At 37.9% G+C, this 25218-nt stretch overlaps 1 protein-coding gene across 6 annotated transcripts in view; it reads left to right on the forward strand.

The window, feature by feature from the left end:
• Positions 1-153: 153 nt before the first annotated feature.
• Positions 154-25218, forward strand: part of LOC121859577 (serine/arginine repetitive matrix protein 2-like) — a 30131-nt gene continuing 5066 nt past the window's right edge. Inside the window, exons 1-7 of one of the 6 annotated variants that reach the window (XR_006087677.1) lie at positions 154-174; positions 4992-5183; positions 7724-12584; positions 13035-13247; positions 13609-13686; positions 14385-14655; positions 15186-19627. Coding sequence is in view for 4 of the 6 variants with exons in the window: in XM_042356517.1 (XP_042212451.1) it covers positions 163-174; positions 4992-5183; positions 7724-12584; positions 13035-13247; positions 13609-13686; positions 14385-14581 (5553 nt within the window). In the remaining 2 variants the exon portion in view is untranslated. Of the gene's footprint in view, positions 175-614; positions 740-4960; positions 5184-7513; positions 7540-7723; positions 12585-13034; positions 13248-13608; positions 13687-14384; positions 14656-15185; positions 19628-25218 lie in introns of those variants that run through there. The other 5 variants (XR_006087676.1, XM_042356517.1, XM_042356530.1 and 2 more) reach the window with 5 other exon arrangements.

Here is a 25218-nt window from a genome sequence, read left to right on the forward strand (position 1 = left end):
ATCAATTATTTGTTTGGTAACCTTTATAGGAGATTATATTATATTAAAAAAATATTTTTCCTAATAAATAGATAAAATTATAATTGCAGATATGTTTTATAGATACATACATACAGGTTCTCGTTCTTTTTTTCATCATTTTAGAATGTGCGACCCAAGAAAATGGCTGACTCGGTGAGTAACGCTCAGGCGTCTGTTATTGTCTCATTTTCATCTTTTATTGTGCTATTTGTTCCCATGTTTACTAGGCAGTGTTTTTTTTTAGACAAGCATTAACTGTGTTATGTCAGTAGAGGCTAAGAAGAGGTTTAGCGGACCTTGTGAGTTGTTTACGGTGGGGTCGTGAAGTATTGGAAGCAGAATTAATACAGGAATTTTACAGTATTTGTGTAATAGTCCCATCACAGTTCAGTGTCTTTAGTTCACATAAAAATGGAAAGAGTTTTATGTTTATATATATATATATATATATATATATATATATATATATATATATATATATATAAACCAGCTACTTCTAAAAGGATAGAGCATCATGATGCGTTTATGTTGTACGGTATTGATAATATCTCCAAGAAAGAGAAAATTAATACGTAATATCAGTTCATGTTAGCGAGGCAGATAGATATTTATTGATCATAATCACCATACAAGTTCATACTGGTTCTGCATGGATAGCCATTTGGTCCCTGTGTAATAGGTACAGTACAGGCCCAACTAGACAGTCCACCCTGTAATGGTAAGTCGACTTCCATACAATATGTATTACTTTTTTTACACTCAGTTGTAATACTTGAAGAGACTGGCATGACATCCTGACAATTTTTACCTAGAAGATAACATGATAAGGGAGCAGACAATAAACAATTTAGCACCCAAATGTGTTTAAATATCATAGTGGATATTTTGCTGTGATTGGCTAAGTTCTTACTAACGCTATTTTACCGTGAGTGCTCTTTGATTGGCTAAGTACTTTCTGTGTAATATGACCTCCCCCCCCCCCAACTTTAGGTAAGGTTAAGTAGGTTGGTTAATATATAGGACTAACCCGCCAGGGCTGTATAGTGCTAATGCAGCCGTTTCATCTCACGTCCAGAAATTGCCTGAAATTTCACCATATTTTCTTTACCATTGTTTCAGTTGTTTTATTTATTAAATAATTAATATCCACGTATAATAATAACAATAATTCTCAAGTCGTCTGTATGCATGTGTAATTTCTATTCGTGTAAAATAATAACTTACAATTTATCACTCTAATGCCAGCAACTAACTGTCTGTTATGGTGACAAAACGGATTGATATTAGTGACGAAATGGGGTGTATCCGTTTGAAGCTATCCAGCGTATTCGAGTTAATGTTGATGTTTGTTAACTTGTTCCACCCATCCACTACCTGTACTCTATTTCAAAACCAGTGTTTACCTATCTCTCGCCTAAATCTAAATTTGTCTAATTTAAAACCGTTGCTAAGAGTTCACTCCTGGCAGGTTCTAGTAGGTTCTAGTAAATGTCACCTCATTTATAATGATAAGTTTCCATACACAACAGAAATATAGTTAGGTATGTTTACAGCTCCACGGTCATGGCAAAATATCCACTGCCTTTATATATTTTGTTCGAGTAACCTTAGTCTTTAGTTCATACACGATTTTGGTAACAACACATATCTATTGCGCCTTAATTATTGCTTCTATTGTCTTCTATTGGGGACACCAAAGTTAAGTGTTTTATGTTTGCCCTGGCTAGGAAGTTAGGTAAGGAAAGGTAGGTTTCTTTAGTTAAGTCAGGTTCTATTAGGTTCTGTGAATTGTCGTATTATTTCTATTACTATCATCCAAAGAACATCTGTGGAAAAATTAACCAAATCAAACCACTCCTTCCTGTGTTAGCTGTCTGTTCCTCTTTTACCGATGATAAAAGCTTTTTTACCTCGAGAAACAGGCGGAATGTGTTTTGTGAGTTATCAGATTGGACATGTGAATTGAGCTTAGGAAGATGGCCAAGCACAACCATGCCATGTTTGGAATGTAGGATTTGTGATAATGATTCGGTAGAGACCAACCACAGAAATTACTAACAAAATAGGTTTTCCTGGTGTTTCATACAAATCTGACCATCATTTCTGTTATAAATGAGTAGGTATGAAGATATAATCTCCCCCTCAACCAAACTACCAACAATTTAGATCACACAGTGGGCAGGGCTTTGAAATATAGAAGGAAATTATGATATATAAACACGTGAAAATTGATCAGCCTACCTTACCTTTGTCTTGATGTTTTTGTGTTGTTTCTCGGAAAAAACAAGTGTGTTTATTTTCACGATAATGGCAGTCTGCACCACACTTTGGGCTCTTTACAGAAGTTTGTATATCACTATTGGCCTTGAAAATGTCAATTGCAACTCCATTAGTATTTACAAAAAAAGGATGAATGGTTTTTCAATCTGAGAAATAACACCCTTGTTCAGAGAACCCATCTTGCGACTAACCAAGCCAACTTCACAAGCCTGAGCATCATGTGGCATCATGACTTCTGCCGATTAGTAGGTGTTAGTAACGAGCAGAAGTAAACAATTGTAATCCACTAACTTGTTCTTTATTAAATAATATAAAAAAGTCAAAATTCAGGAATTCAAAACTTAAAAATTTATGATAGAAATGCTATAAAGTATTCTTACTTGTTTTACTTTATCTTCCTATTTTTACCCCACCGGCATTTATCTTATTTACTTAATGACCACCCATCCGAGGAGGCCTGTAGCCAATGTAAGATCCCTCCATTGTTCTTGATAATTTTGTCGAGGGCTATTTTGAAGCCCAGTACACTGTACTACTGTTCTTGATTCCACTGTTTGGGCTGATTTCATAGGTCTACCACCCTCTGTGAAAAAGTTTCCTTATATTCATTCTCCATGATAACTTGGTGAGCTTGTACGCTAGTACTGTAATGTCCCCTCGTGTTGGTGGTGTGTGACAACAAAGAAATGTCCCGGGTTCACATTTTCCATCACCTTTCAGGATAGAGTTTTGTAGTTGGTCCCAACGAAATCTTACGGGAATGGTTCTTATTGCAGAAAGGAATTTTATTTGCTTTTAGAAGATTAGAAGAGGAAGTAATAATATTTTAGGTTAGGTTTGCTAGGTTAGTTAACTTCATTTTATTAAAGTTAAGAAATTGTAGCAGTGGGAAAGTAAGCAGAGGCGGCTTCTCCACAGATGGAAAAATGGAAATAACTTAAAACTGAAATGAGGCAAAATGCATTCCTCCTGCATTTTGTTTGCATTTATTGAGGTAAGAAAACCTTTATCTTGTATGAAAATTTTTTGTCAGATTGCTGCTAAGGTTGGACCGTTTTAGTCAAGTATTACCCATTCAATAAATGTGTAAATACAGGAAATGCTGTATTGTAATTGATAACAGTGTACAACATTATCAACTCTCCCAGTGAACTTTTCATACAAAATGACGACAAAATGCCGTACCAGTAATATCTGAACCAACCTACTTAACCTAACCTAACCTAAAATAAGTACTATATGTTAGTTCAGGTTTGGTTGGTTCATTTGTCTTATTTATGATAAATCATCAGTGGTAGGTGGTTGTAGAACTTAGCACCAAAATTGGAGACTGGAGAGACAGACACAATGACAAGGGAATCCAAAATAGTTTATACTAAATATGACGCATTAGTTTATAAGATATTGACAGGCTTAATGAAGGTAAGGTGAGATATGATTACACGGGGCAGCAGGCAGGGGAATCCTCTTGTGATTTTGGGGTGAGGGAGAGTCCGTGGAGAGAGACACAGAGAGGTTGAGATAATGATTAGGAGAGAAGGGATATAAGTCAATACTCTATACAGCATAGGTTGACTTAACACACAGGAATAATGATAGTTATAACATGTCTCTGGTACACGTTTATCATATACAGTACATTTAAGGGCATGCGGGTGTCCCCCCAATCTACAATCTCCCTATCAACTATATTCTGCTTTAACAGTGGTGATGCATTAAGGCCACCTCCATATTAATGGTGAAAACAATCTGCGTGAATGATGGTCATCGTCCTGCCAATGTGGACGTATCTCTTGGCTCACTTGTCAGCTGTGGTCTACCCAAGTGTCGCCACCCGATGCATTACAGTACAACCAAGCTGTGTTCCATGGAGATTGCACATGGCCGTGATTGTGTAGCTCAGTGATTAGCAGTCAATATTAGTATTGTTACTTATCAGTGAAGTGATTTTTGCTATGTTTTTAGGTGACTGTAAATTGCTTAGCCTCTCTTATTGTGAACATTGATGTGAGCAGTGTTGGCCACAATAATGTTATCATCGTTTGGTCTGTTTTTGTGACTGAAGTGAGCAATGTACCTTTGAAAATGTCTTGGAAGGTCAAGGCACCCAGGAAACTGTCTCTCTGGAGGTGAAGCTTGACATTGTGAAGTGACTTGAGACTCCCCAAAGGCTGTGTGGGAGTCAAGAGAGACATCTGTACTCCACCTTCTAGAGTCCCCCAAGCACCGAAGGGGATATATAATGACAAAAAGTCTTGTTCTTAATGATATGAGTGTTGTTTAATTCTGTTGTAGGTATATTATTTGAGTAGGAATATTTTGTTCGGTGATATGTGTGGGTGTCCAGCTGGCTGGGAACGTATCCCATTGAACCCCATGTTATAAAGATAGTTGATCGTAAATAGGGGATACTGTACCTGTAGGTACTTTTCACAGTCTATAATCCCTTATTTATATAGCTACTGTATTCTTTCAGTTATTTAATCATCATCATCATCACTATTACTGTATTCACAGTACCTACCTGTAGTAGACACTTTGTATGAGGCTCATGGGTGTTGTTTTTACTAAGATTTTGCAGTGCTGTACAGTATAAGGTAGTTTTGCTGATGATGTTGTTCTTGCTAAAATAACGAGTGAGACAATGTTTATGAATTATAATGAGTTAGCTATATGATGCTGACTTTCAGGAAGAGCGTGATGATGACAGCCAAGGTGGTGACAGCGATGATGAAATAGCAGAGTTACGTATTCAGGCACTACTGAGCAAGAGGGTTAATGAAGCAGAGGTTTCTCCTGCACGAGAACCACCCCAGGAGAAGCAACGGAATGTGAACAAACCCCTCCCTTCTGAGAGGCCTCGGCCATTTAGACCTGCACAGGTTAGCTGATTCAACCTTTCTAAGCATGAAGAAAGTGAAGATATTGGAGGATAGTAAATTTATACTAAAAGAATCAAATACAGAACAGTTAATGCACATCATACAGTTCTAAGATATTTCTGATTTTAGATAGTTTTTATACAGTACTGTACTGTTATATCTTTTTTCCTGAAAATTTTAGGGGAGTTTATTCTTTCTAGTCATCAGTTTCTCCGCCCATCTGTCTGTCTGTCTGTCTATCATATTTCATGTCTTGCCCAGAACTTTTTAACCTGTGGAAGTTTTTCAATCGAACTTGATGAAAATTTGTTCCTTATTAGGATGATGTATTTTATACTAAACTCAGAATGATACATCAAAGTCAAGGCCACAAAGTTTAAAGATGAACACAGGAAAAACTGGTCATGCTTGTTTTGAGTCCCTCTTATGGGGGGGGGGGCAATGGTTTGTTTCTCTCCCGTCTTGTTTGAATTGTATTGTATGGCATTTTAGTAAGAAGTTAAGCCGTGGAGTTTAAATGTGTATTTTGAGAATATAGAGAAGAGAAGGAAATAATACAGTAGCTTCGAATGAGGACAGTACTGTATATGTATTAGACTCAGTTCGGAGCCTCAGTGGTAAGATTCCACAGGACGAATTATAGTATGTACAGTATTAGAAAACAAGCCTCCGTTTTAACTTATCATTCTGTATAAAACCACAGGATTAGAACAAGATACAGAAAAAAATTGAAAAGGTTACAGTGAGAACAAGTTGGGAGGTGGTGAGAGTGAGTTAGCATATATATGGAGAAGAACTGTTCGAGTCATTTGTTGACATTTACGTTGATATTACCAAGATTAACAACTAGAAAAGGGTTTGAAAACTTAGTTGGTGCATAGTAGTGAGAAAGTCATCAGATATTGTAGGATTAGCATGAATTGGTAAAAGCATCGTGTAAAGGTGGACTTTTAAGCAGTAGATAGCATAAACCAAGCTTATTGCAGTGCCGTACAGTGATATCCCCATTAGCTGGAACAATTGGTGCAGAGCACTTCTGGAAATGAGAGATTTCTGGGTAACGAGATGACTTTCAAAACTGGAAAAAAAATCCTCCATCCATGAAATTTTTTCGGGTACTGGGAACGGTTTCTCTGAATTTTCCGAAAACTGCGTATTATTTCATCCTTGGAATTTGCTCCCTGACCTGAAAGAAATTGGAGAGTTTCTGGAATTTTCCAGAATTACACATTTTTCATCCTCGTAATTTGCATCCAGGCCTGAAAAAAATACGTATTGGGAGAGAGTTTCCGGAATTTGGGGGGGAGTTTTCAGAAAATGCGCCTGATTTTCAACCTTGGGATTTGTTCCCAGACCCAGAATTGAAGAAATTTTCTTGAAAAATTCCAAGCAAATTTCAATTCCGGCGAAGAGGGATTCCGGTTAATGGAGATATTACTGCATAGTCTTATGATACTGTAATTGAAGGTGGGAATGGCAGGATGCCCATACCTTTAATGTGTTGATTGAATAAGGAAGTGAAATCTTGGTTTGGGAAGAGTTTTCTTTCTATGAGGAAAAGGATGTGTAGTTTTATAGATTAAAGGAGAAAGTATAGGCTATTTTAGCCTGTAGAAAGGCGGGTAGTCTCTGATTACCTCAGGGAGTTGCAACCCTGGCTTACCAGCTTTTCCTGCCCTCTGAGTTGGTGTTAGGAAGGGCATCCAGCTGTAAACTTTGTTTCAACATGCTTGATGACAATTGGATTACCAGAGCTGTCCCCATCCTCTGGTCTCTGCTGTATTTTTTAGGTTGACTCTCAGGGTTTGCGTTGGTGAAACTCCCTTTCCAGTTTTACCCAACAGCTGCCATCAGATAATCACAGCTAACTCTCACAACCATGGAAAATGGCCGTAAAACTTTGATGATGGTGATGATTATTACACACTTTGTTCATTGCAAATGTGCATCATTAAAACTTAACTGTGTACAGTATTATTAAAATCAGTACAGTAGGTTCGTTAATACAGTATTTAGCTAGAAAAGAAACACAACTATCTAAATATATTTCGCTCTATCTTTTTATTTACTATACAATACTAATAAAAGATCTCCTCCTTGTACCATATGTCTCTCTCCTCACTCATTTTAGTCTTTTTTGCTGGGGTGGCTCTTGGGGTGTCAGCTGAATCATTAAGTTTTTGTTAGAATAGCCCCAGGGAGAAAGTGTACTAAGTCACTTAATGTTTGTGGTGTATATAATTAGCAACAAAGACTCAGGAATACATGTGTACGGGATACTTGGTGTCATTGGGAAGGTATAGTAACGTGTGTTTTACTTTCTGCTGCAGTAATGGAAAGGCAGAAAAGCCATCCAGTAAGCTTATATCTTTTTGTTTACAGTTTGATGATAAAGTTACCTTCTTCAAGACTCTTAGAGTATGAACAAACTAAACAACCATTAAAATTAACGATGAATACAAATACTAAAAAAAATTTCATGGTAGATTAGATTTTTGTCACTTATTACAAACCAACGTAAGATTTTCTTTTTCTTCCAGGACTTTGAGAAGAATCTTCAGGCTAGCAATATAACAACAATTCCAGTTTTAGGATCCCAGAACTACAATAGATGTTTCAATCCCATGTATCAGGCGATGGGACCTGACAGAAACTTTTATCAGGGTAGGAACTTCTATCCTCAAGTTCGTATGCGAGGTGGCCGTGGTTTTGTTAGAGGACGAGGTAGAGGGGGGCGTGGGAGAGGTTATAATGACCGGCCTTCAATGCCCTTCACCTCTACCAGGCCTCCAACTCCCCAACTTGTACTCCCACAAGACAGATATGTGGACAAAGCACCTCCTGAACCAAATAAAACCAAAGAAAAAATGAGTGCAAGGTGGCGTCGTATGCAAGGATCAGACAGTGAGAGTGATAGTGAAGATAGTGAGTCTGATAGTAGTGACAGCAGCAGTGACACCACTGGCAGCAGCAGTGGCAGTAGCTCTGGTAGCTCTAGTGGCTCAGATTCTGAAAGTGAAAATAGCTCAGTAGAAAAGAGGAAAGTTGCCAAAGACCCCAAAAGGGATGCCCCACTTACTGATAAGAAACCAGTTCCACCAGTTATCAGTGGTTCTCGGCAGAGACAGCATTCTGGTAAAGGTTTAATGCCAAAATCCCCACCTGTGCAAAGTGCTGCCCCTCATAATCCTCCACCTACTCATAAAGTTCCTCCTCCAACAAGGAGAGGATCAGTCAGCCCGCCTCCAAAGAAGTATGTCAACACTCAAGCATCACCACGGCAACCAGTAAGGAGAGAATCGACAAGTCCTCCTAGTAACAGATCATGGGTGTCTCCTGTCTCAAAGGGACGCAGCCCAATTCGCCGACAAGGGTCCAGGAGCCCTCCACCCCGAACAGGCTTGAGGAGCCCGGGCCCTCAAGGTGGTTCAAGGGGTCTTTCTGCTCGCTCAAGATCAAGAACTCCACCTCCCAGAAGAAGATCCAGAAGCCCACGTCCTTGGCCAAAATCAAGAAGTCCTCAGCGAACTTCTCAAAGTCCAATGTTACGTTCTAGGAGTCCTTTTCCAAGAAGAAGTTCAAGGAGTCCAATCCCCAGAAGAAGTTCTAGAAGTCCCTACCCAAGAAGGAGCTCCAGGAGTCCACTTGGTAGAAGAAGTAGTAGGAGTCCATTGCCAAGAAGAAATTCTAGGAGTCCACTATTTAGACGTAGCTCAAGGAGTCCCCTTCCCAGAAGAAGTTCTAGAAGTCCTCCTCTGAGGAGAAACTCTAGAAGCCCATTCCCGAGAAGAAGTTCTAGGAGTCCAGTCCCAAGAAGAAGTTCTAGAAGTCCAAGCTCAAGATTGCCTTTGAGAGGCTCTTCCCCTCACATAATATCAAGAAGTCCAATTAGAGGAAGGTTAAAAAGTCCTCTTGCAGGAAGAGGCAAAAGTCCACAACAGAGACTGAGAAGTAAGAGTCCAGGTTTAAGAGGAAGGTCAAGAAGTCCATTAACTCGAAGAAGCCCATTGCTGAGACGAAGTTCAAGGAGTCCACTTCCTCATAGAGGTTCAAGAAGTCCGGCACCTCGCAGAGTTACAAGGAGTCCGCTCCCTCATAGGGGAACAAGAAGTCCTGCACTTCGTCGTGCCACACGGAGTCCACTATCTCGCAGAGGCTCAAGAGGCTCACCACCACCACACAGGACTTCTAGAAGTCCACCTCCTAGGAGAATATCAAGAAGTCCTCTGTCTCGAAAACATTCAAGAACTCCACCACTTCGGAATATATCAAGAAGTCCTTTACCACGCAAACTTTCTAGAAGCCCTCCACCTCGGAAACATTCCAGGAGTCCCCCGCCTCGGAAACTTACCAGGAGTCCCCCCCCTCGGAAACTTACTAGGAGTCCCCCCCCTCGGAAACTTAGCAGGAGTCCCCCACCTCGGAAACTTACCAGGAGTCCCCCACCTCGGAAACTTACTGGTACTCGGAGTCCTCCACCACGGAGAGTTTCAAGAAGCCCCCTCCCACGGAAACTTTCCAGAAGCCCTCCACCCCGACATATTTCAAAGAGTCCGCTTCGACAAAGACTCTCAAGAAGTCCACCCCCTCGCCGACTTTCACACAGTCCACTTCATCGAAGACTTTCAAGAAGTCCTCCTCCAAGACACTTTTCTAGAAGTCCTCAACCAAGACGGCTATCAAGAAGCCCTCTACCACGTCCATTTTCAAGAAGCTCAGCCTCTCGTCGACCTATAAGAAATTCCCCTTTGAGACGGTTTTCAAGAAGTCCTCCACCACGAAGGTCTTCAAGAAGTCCACCACCACGCCGGATTTCAAGGAGTCCCTCTGGACGCATGCTCTCAAGGAGTCCAGGTCCTCGACGTATTTCAAAAAGTCCTCTTCCTCCTGGAAGATCAAGAAAATTATCACCTCATCGTGTTGCTAGGAGCCCATCGCCCAGAAGGATTCGTAGGATTTCTCCCTCCTCGCATAGATCTCATAGTCCTGGTCATAGACTACAGAGGTTTTCTAGAAGCCCTGCAAATGAAAGGAAGTTAAGCTCACACAGTCCACCATTTAACAGTTCACATAGTCCAAGATCTAGAAGAGGTCCAGCCTTATCTATTAGGTCCCATAGTCCTCTGGCCGATAGGTCTCCAAGTCCTGGACTGAGAAGAGATTGGGGTCATAGAGCAAAAAGATCACAAAGTCCTGGTTCATTTGGAAGAACTGGTAGTCCATATGGCAGGCATTCCAGAAGCTTATCTCCTCATAATAGGGTGGGAGGCATGGTCCCAGGAATGATAGACAGGTCCCCAGTAGACAATGGGTCTCCTAGAAGCTCATTCCATAGACAAGGATTTGGGAGACCTGCTGATGGCGTGGTTCATGGTGAAAGATTTTCTCCTCAAGGGAATTCGGTATTAGTAGGAGGAAGGCCTCATGACTTCCCACCTGGGTATGATCACTATCCTATAAACAGACCACCCCATATGCCAATGAATGGTCACCAGGGTCATCAACACTTCATTGGATTTAATGAACCTGGCCCAAGAGCTCCTGATGAACCTGCCTGGCCACATGTAGGAAGGCGGGAAGGAAGGGATCAGTTTTCACCTCATCGATTATTGCCTGAGGGCCCATGGCAAGGTCATTACCAGCAAAGGGATCGTCCAGGTCCTCCTGTTTTCCCACACCCGGACCATGTTTTTCCACCAAACAGAGGGCAGCCTTTTAATGTCCCTATTCACAACCGCCAAGGTCCAGGGATGTTGATGCCTCATGGCCGAGGACAGGGTTTCCATGGACCTAGACATGGATCACCACAGGCACGCCGAGGGAGATCACTTCCAAGACACGAGCCTCCTGGACGATTTGATCATGATTTACCACCTCCAGGACCTAATGAAAGAAGGAGGCAATTATCACCGAACAGGCAATTGGCTCGTATTAGAGAGAGATCACGCTCAAATTCTCCTTTCTCAAGTAGACCACAAACATTTCCACAGGGTGGAAGAGGAGGACCCATGTCACCTCGAGGTCGAATTCCCACTGTGCCATCAAACAGGCGAGGTCCAAGAACTCCTCCTATGCCTGCTGGCAGAAAAGTTTCACCACGACCAGGCCCCAGGGATGCACAGAAGCCATTGCGAGGGCCACATGCTTCTTACCAGGAGAATAAGGCACCATTGCAAAGCCGAAGGCAAGGTTCTCCACACATACCAACACATGAAAGACCACCTTCACTTCGTGGTGGCCATAATCAAGCTTCTCAAAGACGCCCTCTACATGGAAACAGTCCCCCTCCAGCAGGGCTCAGGGTTCAAGATGGTGGTCCCCACAAACAACGGTTACAGCTACCAAAAACTCATTCTCCTTTCCAGGGTGATAGAAGACGAAATGAAAAACAACCTGAGGATGTTAGAGACAGAAATAGGGAAGATTCAAGTGGACAAGCTCAGCATGAGAAAAAGGATAAAAAAGTAGAATCTCCTCGGAGAATGGAGAATAGACAGAAATCTCCATTCCGTAATAGGTCTCCGAGTCGACAGCACAATGCAAGAGTAGGTTTTGCTTCAGTTAGAGGACGAGGCAATAGAGGGAGTATACTTCAGAGTCCCTCTAGCCGAAATCGAAGGCAAGTAGGATCTAGACCTGAAACTTCATCTAATCAGCAACGGTTAAGAAGTCCAGGAAGTCGTGAGAAACATGCTAATGCTGCCAACTGGGACAAGAGGAACCCCAAAAGTGACTCTCAAGGGGAAAAACTGGATTCAAAATCTTTTAATGAGCAGTTACCAGAAAGACAAGGTCGTACTGGAAGCCCATGGTTGGAGCCAGTCACACCAGAAAAGCAAGGGCAAGGTGTATGTGATCGTTCTTTGTCTCCAGCAGGCAGTGTAAATGAAAATCAAGCTAAAAAGGTGAAGCGAGAAACAAAAACAACAGAGCATGTTGCTGTAAGTAGAGGAAAAGAACAAGTAGAAAAGAAGGTTAAGGAAAAAGTAACTCCAGAAGCGGTGACACAACAATCAGCTAAAGTGGAAAACAAATCAGTTCAAGTACAAGACAAACTGGAAGCACGCAGAAAGAAGTTTGAATCTAATAATCCAATCTCCGCTCAAGAGTCTCGTAAAGTTTTGCTGAAAGCACCGGAACCAACAAAAGAAGTAGAGGAGGACAAGAAGAAGAAAGATGAGAAGATAAAGGAAGATGATGACAAGAAAAAGAAGAAAAAAAAGAAAAAAGCAAAAGATGATGACGATGATGACGATGCATCAGAAAAGAGCAAGTCTAGCAAGAAAAAGAAAAAGAAGAAGAAGAAGGAAGCCAAAAAGAAAAAGAAGAAGCACAAAAAGGCAGATAGTGACAGTGAAGAGGAAGAAAAACAGCCAGCTGTAAGCAAAGTTACTAGAGAAAGTGAGTACTCTATCTATCCACGATATTTTATTGAATTTAAGAAATAGATGTACAATACAGCAGTAAAGTTGATGTAAAATTAGAATTTTACTTTAGAAGCGAATAAGAGAAATTTATTTTCTGATAATCTTAAGAAATTTATTGATCATTGACATTAAAAACATTCACAGTTCGGAATTATTATTTATGGTTTTGTTCTATTGAATAATCAAATAATGTTCATCATCATTATTTGAGTCTTTGAATTAGGGCATTGACACTAAAGTTCCCATTTTGTGTGAATGGATTGTAAGCTAAAAGCCCAAGTGCATAAGATTGTATTCGATGAAAATAGAAATGACTGAAATTAAAAAGGATTACTTCATTGTTTAGTGTTATTTTAATGTCTTGATGAATCAATTGAGACAGTAACTTCCTTCCATCAAGTTAATTATGCTTTGATTATTTCAGGCAAAAAGGACAACATAGACTCAACAGATTTGAGACATATGTTAAAGAGGAAAGTGGATCCACCAAGAGGAGGGGGAGGAGAAAGGAGTGGAAGCAAAGTGGACATCGACGAAAGAGAAGAGAAGCGTAGGAGGAAGGATAAAGAAGAACCATCGAAGACTGTAATTGGTGGCAAGAGCAGACAAGCAGAGAGCAGAAGAAAGAAACAGCATGGTAGGTTTACTCCATCAGTTTAGTTGCATTTTACTGCTTGGATGGTGGGTCACAACTCCTCATGGTGGTGGGTCACAACTTCATGGTGGTAGCTTACTCTTGTAGATCCCTAGAATAACTTGCTCGTTAAAGGGAGTCACTTGGTTATGGGCTTAACTCTAAAATATTTTTCTTCAATTTTATCTGTATTATGTTACAAATGATAGGTTAAATGATCCATAAAAGTGATTCATGCATCTCAAAATTTAGCCTAAAAAACCCTGAATTTGATCAGACCTAGAGTGAGTAGAGTAATGGATAAAGGAGACTTCTCAGTGTTTTGTCATTGTTATGTAGCATTGCTCTTCTCTATATTTTACAGAAGGGAAGCCTCTCCTGGTGACTGTTGGCTCTGGTGAAGATCGGCAAGTCACTTCAGGCAATGTTCCGGAAAACCAGAGTAAGTTTACACTTAGCCCATTAAAGATTAGAACCCCCCAAAAAAGGTAAAGACTCGATTGTCCACGTACAGTGGGGACTAACCTGAAAAATTATTTTTTTTAATGATAATTAGTTATGCAGTGTTCAGCCTATAAACTAACTGCAGTGCGTGAAATTTTTGTTGAGCACATTACAGTACCTCAATATAGAATTGTCATCATTGTCTTATAGCCATTTATCACTCTTGCAAGGACTGGCCATAGTGATTTATCAAGTCATTTCTGCATCATCAAACCATCTTCTTTGCTCAGTGATGCACGGAGAACCCTTTACAGTTTTTCAGTACAGTACTTGGGGTTGAATAAGTCGCCTCGTAATGATATGCTAAAGCTCTCGGCATGTTTCCAAAAAACATTCTTTATTTTTTTAAATCCCAATGCTGAAGCCTCCTCACCACCATATAACATGCATGTTAAACGTTACCAATAAAGAGCAGTTTCATCAGCATTTCACTGTTCTGCCACTGTCATAAAGTATGCAGATAGTAGAGTCTTGAAAATAAGTTGATTTGACTATACAAATACTGTAGTGTATACAATGTGTGAGAATAGGAAGTAAATGTTAAATGGTTCCTTACTGTTTGGAAATGATTATGAAGTTTTCAATTCTAATTCAAGTTCTAGGATGTGTTTTAATTTTATAAATTTATTCTTGTAGGTGATGAAGGAAAGGCTTCCCAACGCTTGTCTGTTCACCTTCGCCTTGGGCCCGCCAAAAATTCCTGGGATGACAAGTCTGGTAACTCTCATGGCAGTAGTGGGGGTGGTGGTGGTGGCAGTAGACACAAGAGACGTGAAAAATCCAAGGGTCGACATGGTGGAGGAGCTGGCAACAGGGTGAAGCTGAGGCGATGATCATTTCAGTCTGCCTGGGATGCAGGTAACGCACACATCTCGTTGCTCCTGCTGCTGCACTGGCTCAACCTGAGGTGTGGAAAGGTCTGGGGTGTTAGACTCATACCAGGCTTACTGTGATGACTACAAACAATTTTAGGATGATTTACTGGCAGGGTCATAGTTGAATAGCTCTTATATCTTCCATGGGTGGAGGATATATTTCAGTGAGAACATTAATATACACAAAATAATGTTACAGTGTATTGTATATATTGTTTTACAGAGATATAGTACAGCATAATGTTTTATTTTTATTTATTTAATATCTTGATATAGTATAAACATCTGTGATATTTAGCTGTGATAGTATGATAGTTTAGTACATCCTGAAGGGGATACAAAATTTTATATAGCATGATGGGTCCGTAAAGAGTTAAGGGCTACCACAGTTTTGGGTATTTATGCTCTGTTTATACAGAGAATATAATCATAGGTATGGTATCAGCTCTCAGATATACTGTAGTCTTCTACTCTTTTTTTTCGACAAGAGATTTGATTAATGGTTGTAGTCTACTGTTGCAATTTATGAATCTGTGTTTAAATTTATATTTTTTCATTGCAGGCATTCCCTAATATTTCATTTTCAGAGAAGTCTTAGTATTTCTAAAGTCATCATGAAATATATGCAGATTTATCCAGACATTCACCTCTAAAGATGCCGTTGTGATGGAATGGATTTCATAGAGTGTGGAGGCAACTTTACATCATGATAAATTGATTTGCTAAGAATTTGAAAACCAGTTTACGTTGGTGTTTAAGAAATGAAAAAGGGAAGTGCATTTAGTGTGTCAGTGAGAAGAGTCGAGAAAAAAGTGGAAGAGGCATGAAAATGTTAAAAAATTATTCATGTGACTCTACCTGTATAACCACAGTGCTTTGAGAGAAAAGGCACAGAATTGTGTGAAGAATTCACCACCAGCATGATTTGTGATGGCTAATTATTCATTGAAAATTTATGCCACATTATTGTGTAAAGTACACATACACAGTGTGGTTTGATTTTGGGTACCTTGAGAAAAGTGCTAAGTTCTCGCCATTATTGTACCAATATTTAAGCTCGCAAGCAATGATTATATGTAAAAATATATAAAAAGGTGAATAAATATTAGAGAGCAAGTTGAAAAGCATTAATGAAAAAGTAGTGGGAATAGAATGAAAAACATATTAAAAGGAAAATATTACTTTGTAATCAAGTGGTTGCAGTAATTTCATGTCAGTTAATATTACATACAACAACTGAATATCTTATGTGATACATCAAAGTGTTGCATATTTTAAATTACTTATGAAGTATTATTAGTTTTGTTATTATAATAAGTTGCACGTGATAATATACTGGTAGTTGGTGTCAATGCAAAAAGTCGGTAAAATCCACCGAGTCAGAAGACACCTGTTTTACTTTGCACAAGAGTTGCTACGCTCATAAATGTTTGTACATCTACTAATGTCATACATTTTTTATTGTTATTATTGATATTTAATATTTTTTATAATTATTTGGGAAATGTTATGAGGATATGTACATATTTTTCATTTAATGGTATTTTTTAATATTTGCAAATTTCACCTGAAATAGGGTTCACATGTTTACTAATTTATTTTATCCTACAGTTGCAATATATTTTTTATACAAACACTAACACTCACAAAGGGTGCATTAATTTATTGGAAATGCTTATTAGAGTGTATAAAATTTAACACTGCACTACCTCTCAATAATCAAACTAGAAAATTGGCCGGTAACACTGGGCAATTTTTTCCCCAAAAGTAAACTCATAAAACTTGTACATAGTAACACTATAAAATATTTCAGGAACTTTAATCTAAACTTAAAAAAGAAAAAATACAAGCAGTATATTCATAAGTATGAATCAATAATACTTGTGGCATGGTACTGTACAGTACTGTACTTATCTGAGTAACAAAAGTGTAGGCCTGATGATCAATTTTAGGAAATGTGATTACTATACAGCACACTGTATACTAAGCTTTCAGTATAGGCAGAAGCCGTTTAATTAGGTATCCAATTACAGCTGAGTGGAATAGAGTTGCCATAGCTGCAGACCAATGACCTATAAGGTATGAGTTCAGTGCTGTGTCCACTAGACTATCACACCCCCTTGATACTGGTACAGTACTGTAGTTTTTAACCCCAGTCCTTTGTGCAGAATTTACTGTTTACCCATTTACAAGTATCATGATTTCTCCCAGGTCTTTGTTTTTCCAGGACCTTGGTTTGGACAAATTAGTTGACAAATACAGTAAACACATCTAAAGTGCTCTTTCCCTTTCCTGGAAAGATTGTAGATACATGTATAATTCTCTTCTGTATACTGTACTTTTGAATTTTAGGAAATACAGTAAACCTCTACCTTCGCGGGGGTTAGGTTCCTCAAAAACACTGTGAATGTCAACTCCGCATATGTTAAACTTAAGACAGGGAAAAATGGGGTTAGGGGATCCACACACTTGAAGAGATACTTTTATGAGTAATATTTGTACATGTTAAATAAATCAAATATGTGTAAAAACATAGTACAACAGTACTGTAATATACTGTACAGTGGGCAGTGCCCAAGGATCAAATACAGTTTATAGTTCTTGACAATGCCTTGATTCAGCTTCCTCATCTTGCTTGCTAGCTTCCACGTGGGCTTGATTTGGAATTTATTCCTCTGTCTTTGTCTGTTCCTTTGTTACTTACCTAAAGTAACGGTCAATAGGTACCCATGTGGGTATGCGACAGTACCAAGGGTAATTTGCTCCTCTTCTAAGTAAAGAAGCCTTCTATTCGTATATTCGCGTTGCTCGTGGCAAGGATCGTCACAACAATGGCGGATTGTTCCAAGAGTGACTCATTATCAGGAGCGACAGGAAACTCTTAAAAAAAAATTATTTTATTTAGTTCATGTGTTAACTGCAAAATAGGTACAAAATATAACTACAATATTAATAAATTGGGAAATTAAATCATTAAGCTGGTGTGAGATGATTTAGTCTAAAATTTCTCAAATATGTTCGTATAATAATACGGTATCCTTGTGAATGGACCCTTCAACTGGGCATAAAAATGCACTGGCAAAATGTAGTTTTTTAATGATTTTCACCACTTAGCAACTTATTGCTGTTTGGGTGGCACTTTTTTCCATTACAGAACTCTTTACATAATAATTATAATGAATAAGTACAAAGTCTGATGATTCTAGCGATTTTTCTCAATTGGTAAGATAAAACACAAGAAATGGAAACGGAATTGTAAACACACCTTGAGAAATAAGAGCGCCAAATCATCTGCCACACAACTCATGAACGGAAAGATTAGCATTATCAAGGAAGTTAATAAGGATATCAAACCAATGTTAAAATACATTTTGTCTTACTATAAGTTTCTATCTTATTACGCGTTTTTCATCTCAAATCGTACAATTTGGTTTAGAACTGTCGAAAGCTGTCCTCACCAATTATAATGATTTGGGTTTAAGCTACCTAATATTGGAAGGTGACTTGAAGATGGGTCATGGGTCAAAGTAATATAAATAAAATAATAACCCAACATCACCTGAAGGTTCCCAGGGGATATTAAAGGGATTGAAATCACAGTCAGGAAATTTTTGGTCCGTGACCCAAATGTCCTGCGAATGTTGAGGGTTTACTGTATGTAATTGTAACCATTAGCTCCCAAAAAAGGTAAAAAAGAAGGGTTCGAGTATCAGCAGAATGTAAAAACGAGTACTGTACGTACGTGAATATTATAAGGAGGGTTAAAAGAATGTTGACAATGCAAAAGACAAAGAGATGAAAGATAGGTAGAAAGGTTGTCATATGGTATACAAGGGATCAAGAAGTTTTTTTGGGATGAATGGATTGAAATGACAGTACGAATGAAAGAGGGAATAATATGGTGGAAAAAAGATGTAGGGGTGATAGGAAAAACATGACGAGTAAATGTTGAATGTTAAGAGGTACTGAGAGATAGACTCACCCAGATTTGGACAGGCTTAATAATAGTGATGCATTGGAGTGGATGGAGCACTAGAGTTGTTCAGGTTGGAAGGTAAAAAAGTGATGTAATGTGAATGGAGGAGGATGTACAATATAGGTTGTTCATGGTTTTAGGAATGGTAGAAAAATGTATAGTTTTATTTAAGGGGAGTGGCGATAAGATTGAAGACTTTAAATTACCTGTATAAAGGAATGTGTTTTAAGTGAACAGTAATAAGCCCTTGATTGTGGAAATGGTACATTTTTTGAAACTCATGTGTAGCTGTATCAAATTCATGTCAGGTAGCATACTATGATTGGTTGGTTTCAAATAATTTGCATAAATTATTCTGGTTTTCAATCAATTATATTTTCTATTTTCACAATTTATGCACAGTATTTTTATATAGAATTCTGGTGGGATTGGTTACAGTTGTATGTTAGAGAATTAAATTTTTTAGTATGTCAGTATGTACCCCCAAGAATTTGCCACATACTAATCGGAAATTATTTAAAACACTACTACTACTGTACTGTGTTTTTATATCTTACATGGTGAAAAATTATTGGAGAATTATATAATTAATACATACTATATTCATTTACTGTACTAAATGGTACCGGTATTTACCCTCAGTGCATCCCCAAGTCTTAGTTAGATTGAGGATAATTTCCTCCCAGATCCTTGTTCACCTCTGGGGTAAGCTAGGACTTACAGACTGGCTTATGATGCCAAAGGTTTTTATCCACTTTTAATTATTTTATTATTAGTTACATATAACTGTATTTAAATTACTTTAAAATGCAATCACTATTATTTTAACGAATGGGTCACTAGTGACTACTTATAATGATTTTCTTATTTTACTATTACTGGTACGTACAACATAATTGTACTGTATTATTAACAATGTTTTCGCTTTTTGGTCACAGTTTGGTTACCAAATTTGGTCCAGTTCCAACCAATGCAAAACCTTTAGTAACAAGTTTTTACTTTAATTTATTATCATAACTCATTCTATATAGAGTGAAGGTCACCTATGACAAATTTTTTGTATAAAAGAATTTTTGAAAAGAGAGAGCTCATAAATCTTAGGTTTACTGCACCTGGGAAGGGGTGTAATAGTCATTATAAATAGAAATGATACAATGTGCTGTGAAAGACAAAAGTCGTGTCGTGAAATTTCGTGAAAACATATGCCGAAGGGGTAAACTTTTGGTGCTCAGCCTTGTCGTAGAGGGCTCTCATAATATTTCATGAATTATGTTTAATCTTCGGACAAAACCGCGACACAACTTTTGTCTTATGTGTTAAAGTTTGAGTAGATGTGAAATTGGGACTACAAGGTGGTGTACTGTATGTCATAAGGAGAAGGAACTCAAGTTTAACTGAAAGGAAAATGGAGTGCAAATGGGAGATGCCTGATATTGGTAGCAGATGACATTGTTCTTTTGAGTGATTGGGAATTGAGGTTACAAATATTAGTGGGTGAATTGGGATGAGGCTTTGTGAATTTGTCAAGATTGTTATACTGTAGTTATATGGGTATACTACATTTTACTTTTCCCCTCTCAGAACAATGGAGAAACCAGTCAGTATTCATATACATTTCAGAGAATACTTTGTTGTAGCTACATAATTAACATTGCAGTGTCATGTCTGCTTCCCCCCATCTCTTGTAGTGTATCATTGCTACATCCAGACATTGATAGCATCATATGTTACCTTCACATGAACTTAAGACATAATATACTTAATATTGTGGCATTTTTCCGCAAATAATTTTGAATTTGAATTGTAAGTTTATTGCAATGTGTAATGACCTTTTACTTTTAGTTCAGCATCAATACTGTGCAGCATACAGTACTGAACTGGCAAGTGAAATGTGGTTTTCAAAGCCAATACCTGTATAGTGAATACTTGGTCTTACTAGTTGTATAAGCATTAAGCATTATTGTTGTTTTATTAAATAATGGTATTTTGTACATACCGTAGACATGTACACACACATACAATGTACTGTATTTTGAAACACCAGTCTGGAAACAGTGTATTTACCGGTACTCACATACAGACAGACAAGCACTTTCATAAACATTCAGTAGAACCTTTCTGGTTTTCCAGTCATCGGTTTACAAAATGGCCGAGTTCACTTCGATTTAATTTCAAATCGATCTGCATGAAGTTCACTTAAAAACAGAAATACCCTGGACTGTAGTTTACATTTTTCAAAGGTGAAAATAATTAAGTAGCAGTTAAATTATTGAACTATTTTTGCTTATGTGCACTCACCAAAAACTTCTCGAATGCTGTAAGCTCTATGCAATCTGAAAAATGAACAAAGACTCTGAAACCATTCCAAGATGACAAGCCTCATTCTGCTCATTCTCACATCCATCGTGCCCAGGTGTTGGAGAAGTTTTTGATGAGAGTACATACTGTAAATTTAGAATACAGTACTGCCCTTTTACAATCACTTTGCATTATGCAATCTCCCCCCCCCCCCATTAAAAAAAAATATATATACAGTATATATATTTACAGTATATATTACAATACAGTTGTAATGTATATTTCGTAACAACAAAACATTACGAATTATGGGTGATTTCAATATAGAGGAGTAAAAACTGGTTTTTTTTTTTACTATAGTCCAATTACTGAAAAGTAATCCAACCTAATCACATGTTTGGTTTTAAAAAATGGGTTGCCTTTGGGATTCTAATAAGTTCTATGTATCCCTTATATTTAAAAATGGCCAATATTTTCCCTAATTTTATCTGATTTCTTACCTTCTTACCAATAACATGTGCAAATTTTGCCTCTGGAATGATTCTTGCTTGCTCTACTGCAGTATAAAAATATTTAGCTAATTTCTGTTTCTTAACTGAAATTATTGTACAGTATCCACTTGCACACTGGACTTGAGGAGTTGTTACAGATGATAAGAAAGTTTGTTGCTTGGAGGTAGACGGACAGTTCTTGGGGGATTTTGAAGAGGTTTATTTTAACTTTCTCATCAAAAGTAATAGCATGTCTTTTCTCAATACATGTAAAGTGCTATACCACCAGATGTAGCAGCATCTTTTGTACTTGCCTTTCACTTTTTGCTCAGTACTGTAGGGTATGATGAAATATTTAGTCACAACACAAAATATCTCATAAGTTACACTGTAAACTCAACCAACTGTGACCCCAGTACAAGTAAAACTGACAACAAAACAATTGGCACTACTGTATTATGCAGTACGGTACTGTATACTGTATGTATCATCGAACATGCATTAAGCATACGTTGACTGCTGTATTGTAGTTTAAACACGAGCCTATTAATCTAGTTTTTGTCTTATGTGGGCTCTTAGGGTCATTTGTACACTGTGTATATCTTAAGTGTTTTATATGTGATCATTTGTGTTTGTGGTCTCTTGGTCCAATAATAAAATTAGTGTGTGCCTGATATTCTAAGGGCAGAAAATTCAAATGGTCTGCCCCAAATTTTGGCAAACTAGAGGAACAGTACTGCTGAACTGTACATATACACATCACTTGTACCTGAATTTGATTATGACTTGCAGTGTACTTGTTTCTTTGGCCAGGTCTTTGTCTTCAACCAGGTTATATTATTTATGTTTCTGAAAATATTTTCATTCCTAATGTCTTGTAGTTGTTGTAGTATGGCTGTACTCTGACTTGTACTGTTGTATTACATCTGAGTGGAAATTCTAATGCAATTTGATTTCAGTAAAGTAAATACTAAATATACTGTAGTTAATGTAATGTTTTGTACAAATTATGGTCATTCTGTTCTTAAAGACTTATTATTTTCATTCTGTTGTAGATACGTACAGTATACTATATACAGTACAGCATTAACCAGTGAGTACAGTAGTTATCGCAATGCTTTATTTTTAAACAAAAATAATTATTTAGTGTGTTATGATTAATGTAAATTGCCAGTTTGTACTTACCACGTTTCTTTCTCTTGTGTTCATCAGTGGTTGTTTGTGTGTGAATATTTTATTGGGTGTTCATTTTCCCTTTGAATATTCATGAAAAATATTTCTTTGTTGTCAGTGGACACCCATACTCTTTGCAAATATGCTTTGTGTTGTTACTTTTTTGGGTAAAGCAACTACTCTCCAGATTACCTACTACAGTACTGTACAAACTTCCAGCCATGTACAGATTTTGCTGGTGTCAAAAATTCCAAAAAGGATTAACTGGAATCAGTTATGAAAATACTTTTTTCAAACTATGAGAACAACTACAGTCACAAATACTTTTTGGGGGTAGTGGCTATTTCATTTTAAGATTTCACTGTACAGTATAGCTTTACAGTTACAGAACTACTTGGTACTTTTTTAACTAAGTACAGTATACAGTATGTATATAAATTTAAAGCTTAGAGGAGAAGTGTCAAAACTCATGTGTGCATTACTGTACAGTCAACCCTCACTTTACGCGGTTAATTCAACCCACAGGGTACCGCGGAAAGTGAGAAACGCGTAAAGTGAACAACATAACATATGGGATTAATTGAAATAGAGACCGGGCCGACCCCCAAACTCCACTTTTTGACGACACACAACTATGTTGTAGTAAAAATATTATCTTAACTTTATGATGGTATGCACACACAATTAATAATTAAGAGAAATATCAATAATATTAGGTTTTTTAACACTTACATTAGTAGAAAAGATGGCTGGGCATACGGGGATGGGCGGTTGGTTCCGAGGCAGAGGGCAGATTGTTGGCCCTCACCTGTATCACTTGTATCACTATCCACCACAGAGGCTTGCAGGGCCTCTTTGTTAAACCCCTCAAAGTCCATATAAGTCCATATCCTCACTATAATTGTCACTATCACTGACTTGGGCCGGCTGTGGTGGGTGGCGGGTGAAGAACTCGGTAATGTTTTGATGACTGGGGGACCTTGTGCGCACCATGCTTGCGCCGCTTACACAACATGGCAGGAGGTTTGGATCCAAAAATGGCGCGGCTCGCCAGCCGCTCTCCGCGTAAAGGGGTACACGCACCTCGGAATGTGAACATTCCTGTTTCGGCAGGGTACCGCGTAAACGCGGAATGTGGGACCGCATAAAGCGAGGGTTGACTGTACATGATATCTTTTGTTGTTAAAAAGGATAGTAATCTTTGATGAGCCCTTGGGAAGATTTTAAGAATTTAAGCTTCATAAGTTTTATTGTTTGATACAGTACTGTATTGGACTTTACACTATAGTCATTTTAGATACAGTATTTTGGATTACTCCACGTTCTCTTTCGTTATACATAACTTCCTTTTTTCTTTCATTCATCTTTTGTTTTTGTATTCATTGTCCTCTCATTCTGTCGTTCTCTTTAGGCCAAGGCATCTCCTTTCTTGATGTAATTACTCATCCTTAAATGTTTATCCTTATTTTTTTTTTAATTATCCCAATTGTGTTGCTTTCAGGAAAAAATTATATACCATTATCATTAAGGAGGAAAGTATTATATACCATTATAGTATCATTAAGAGGGAAAACATTATATACAATTATCATTAAGATGAAATGAAAGTGATATTTGTATATTAGCTACACTCCCTTGTTATTTAAGTTGGGCAACACCGATATTCCAAGGTTAACTAGCTTCATACACCCTCATCACAACAGATAATTTTCCCTCACAGAATCATGTGTATAATTAAAAACAAAGCTCAGATTCCTTTTCATTGATATTTTATGTCTTCCTATACTGTACTGACTTGAGTAAACATTAATTTTTAACCTTGACAAGTTGAACGAGAGAGCAAACTAGGAATTCCACGTTACCTAACACTTTACTTCTTAATTCATCGTGCTGACTCACTCAATTTATTAAAAGACTTCAGTTTCTTTTCTTGTATACCTTCATAGGTAGTTCTTTGCCATTGTTTCTTTTTTGTTCAACTCGGTCATTTGATTTGTGTTACATTGCAGTTATCAAAAACCTGATAAGCTAAGAGAATGACAGTTATAGGGAGTGAAGTAAATGACCACTACAGGTAGTTTTGCCGTACATGATGATACATTGCAGAATATATTTACTGTTATTTAACACATTTTTGTAGTTCTGTAATGGGAACACAATGATTGCAATTCTGTATCCGGAGAAAATTCTTCATAGCGGTGTGAGGAGAAGGAACTGGTTGAGCAGGCTAGGGAGGCATGCTTAGATATGGCAACATGTAGATTTTGTGCCATAGCCATAGTTTTAACTAAACATCCTGGAGAGAATCAAGTGTCAGGGTTGTAAATACTGTAGGCGAGTCTTTGTGTATGCATCAGTGTCCTCCATACAGTACAGTATACAGGGTATTGGAACACTTACTAAAGTTCTGTGATATATTTGTTTGTATATTTATTTATCTTTTATTTATTTAGTTGTATGTTTGTTTATTTTTGTCAGTAGCACTGGTGGCTGTGTTTTTCATGTTCCATCCTAATTCAAAAAAAGGTTGGAACAGTTTACTGGATACTGGGGTACTGTTAGATAAGAATGTGATGGTTACTAGACAGTTGTTTTGCACATTGAATAGGTTGCCGACATATGGCCTTGGGTGGTTGGCCTTGACTTCAGCATCTTGT

Source organism: Homarus americanus, unplaced genomic scaffold (assembly GCF_018991925.1).
Source record: "Homarus americanus isolate GMGI-L3 unplaced genomic scaffold, GMGI_Hamer_2.0 scaffold2224, whole genome shotgun sequence".
Lineage (NCBI taxonomy): Eukaryota > Metazoa > Arthropoda > Malacostraca > Decapoda > Nephropidae > Homarus > Homarus americanus.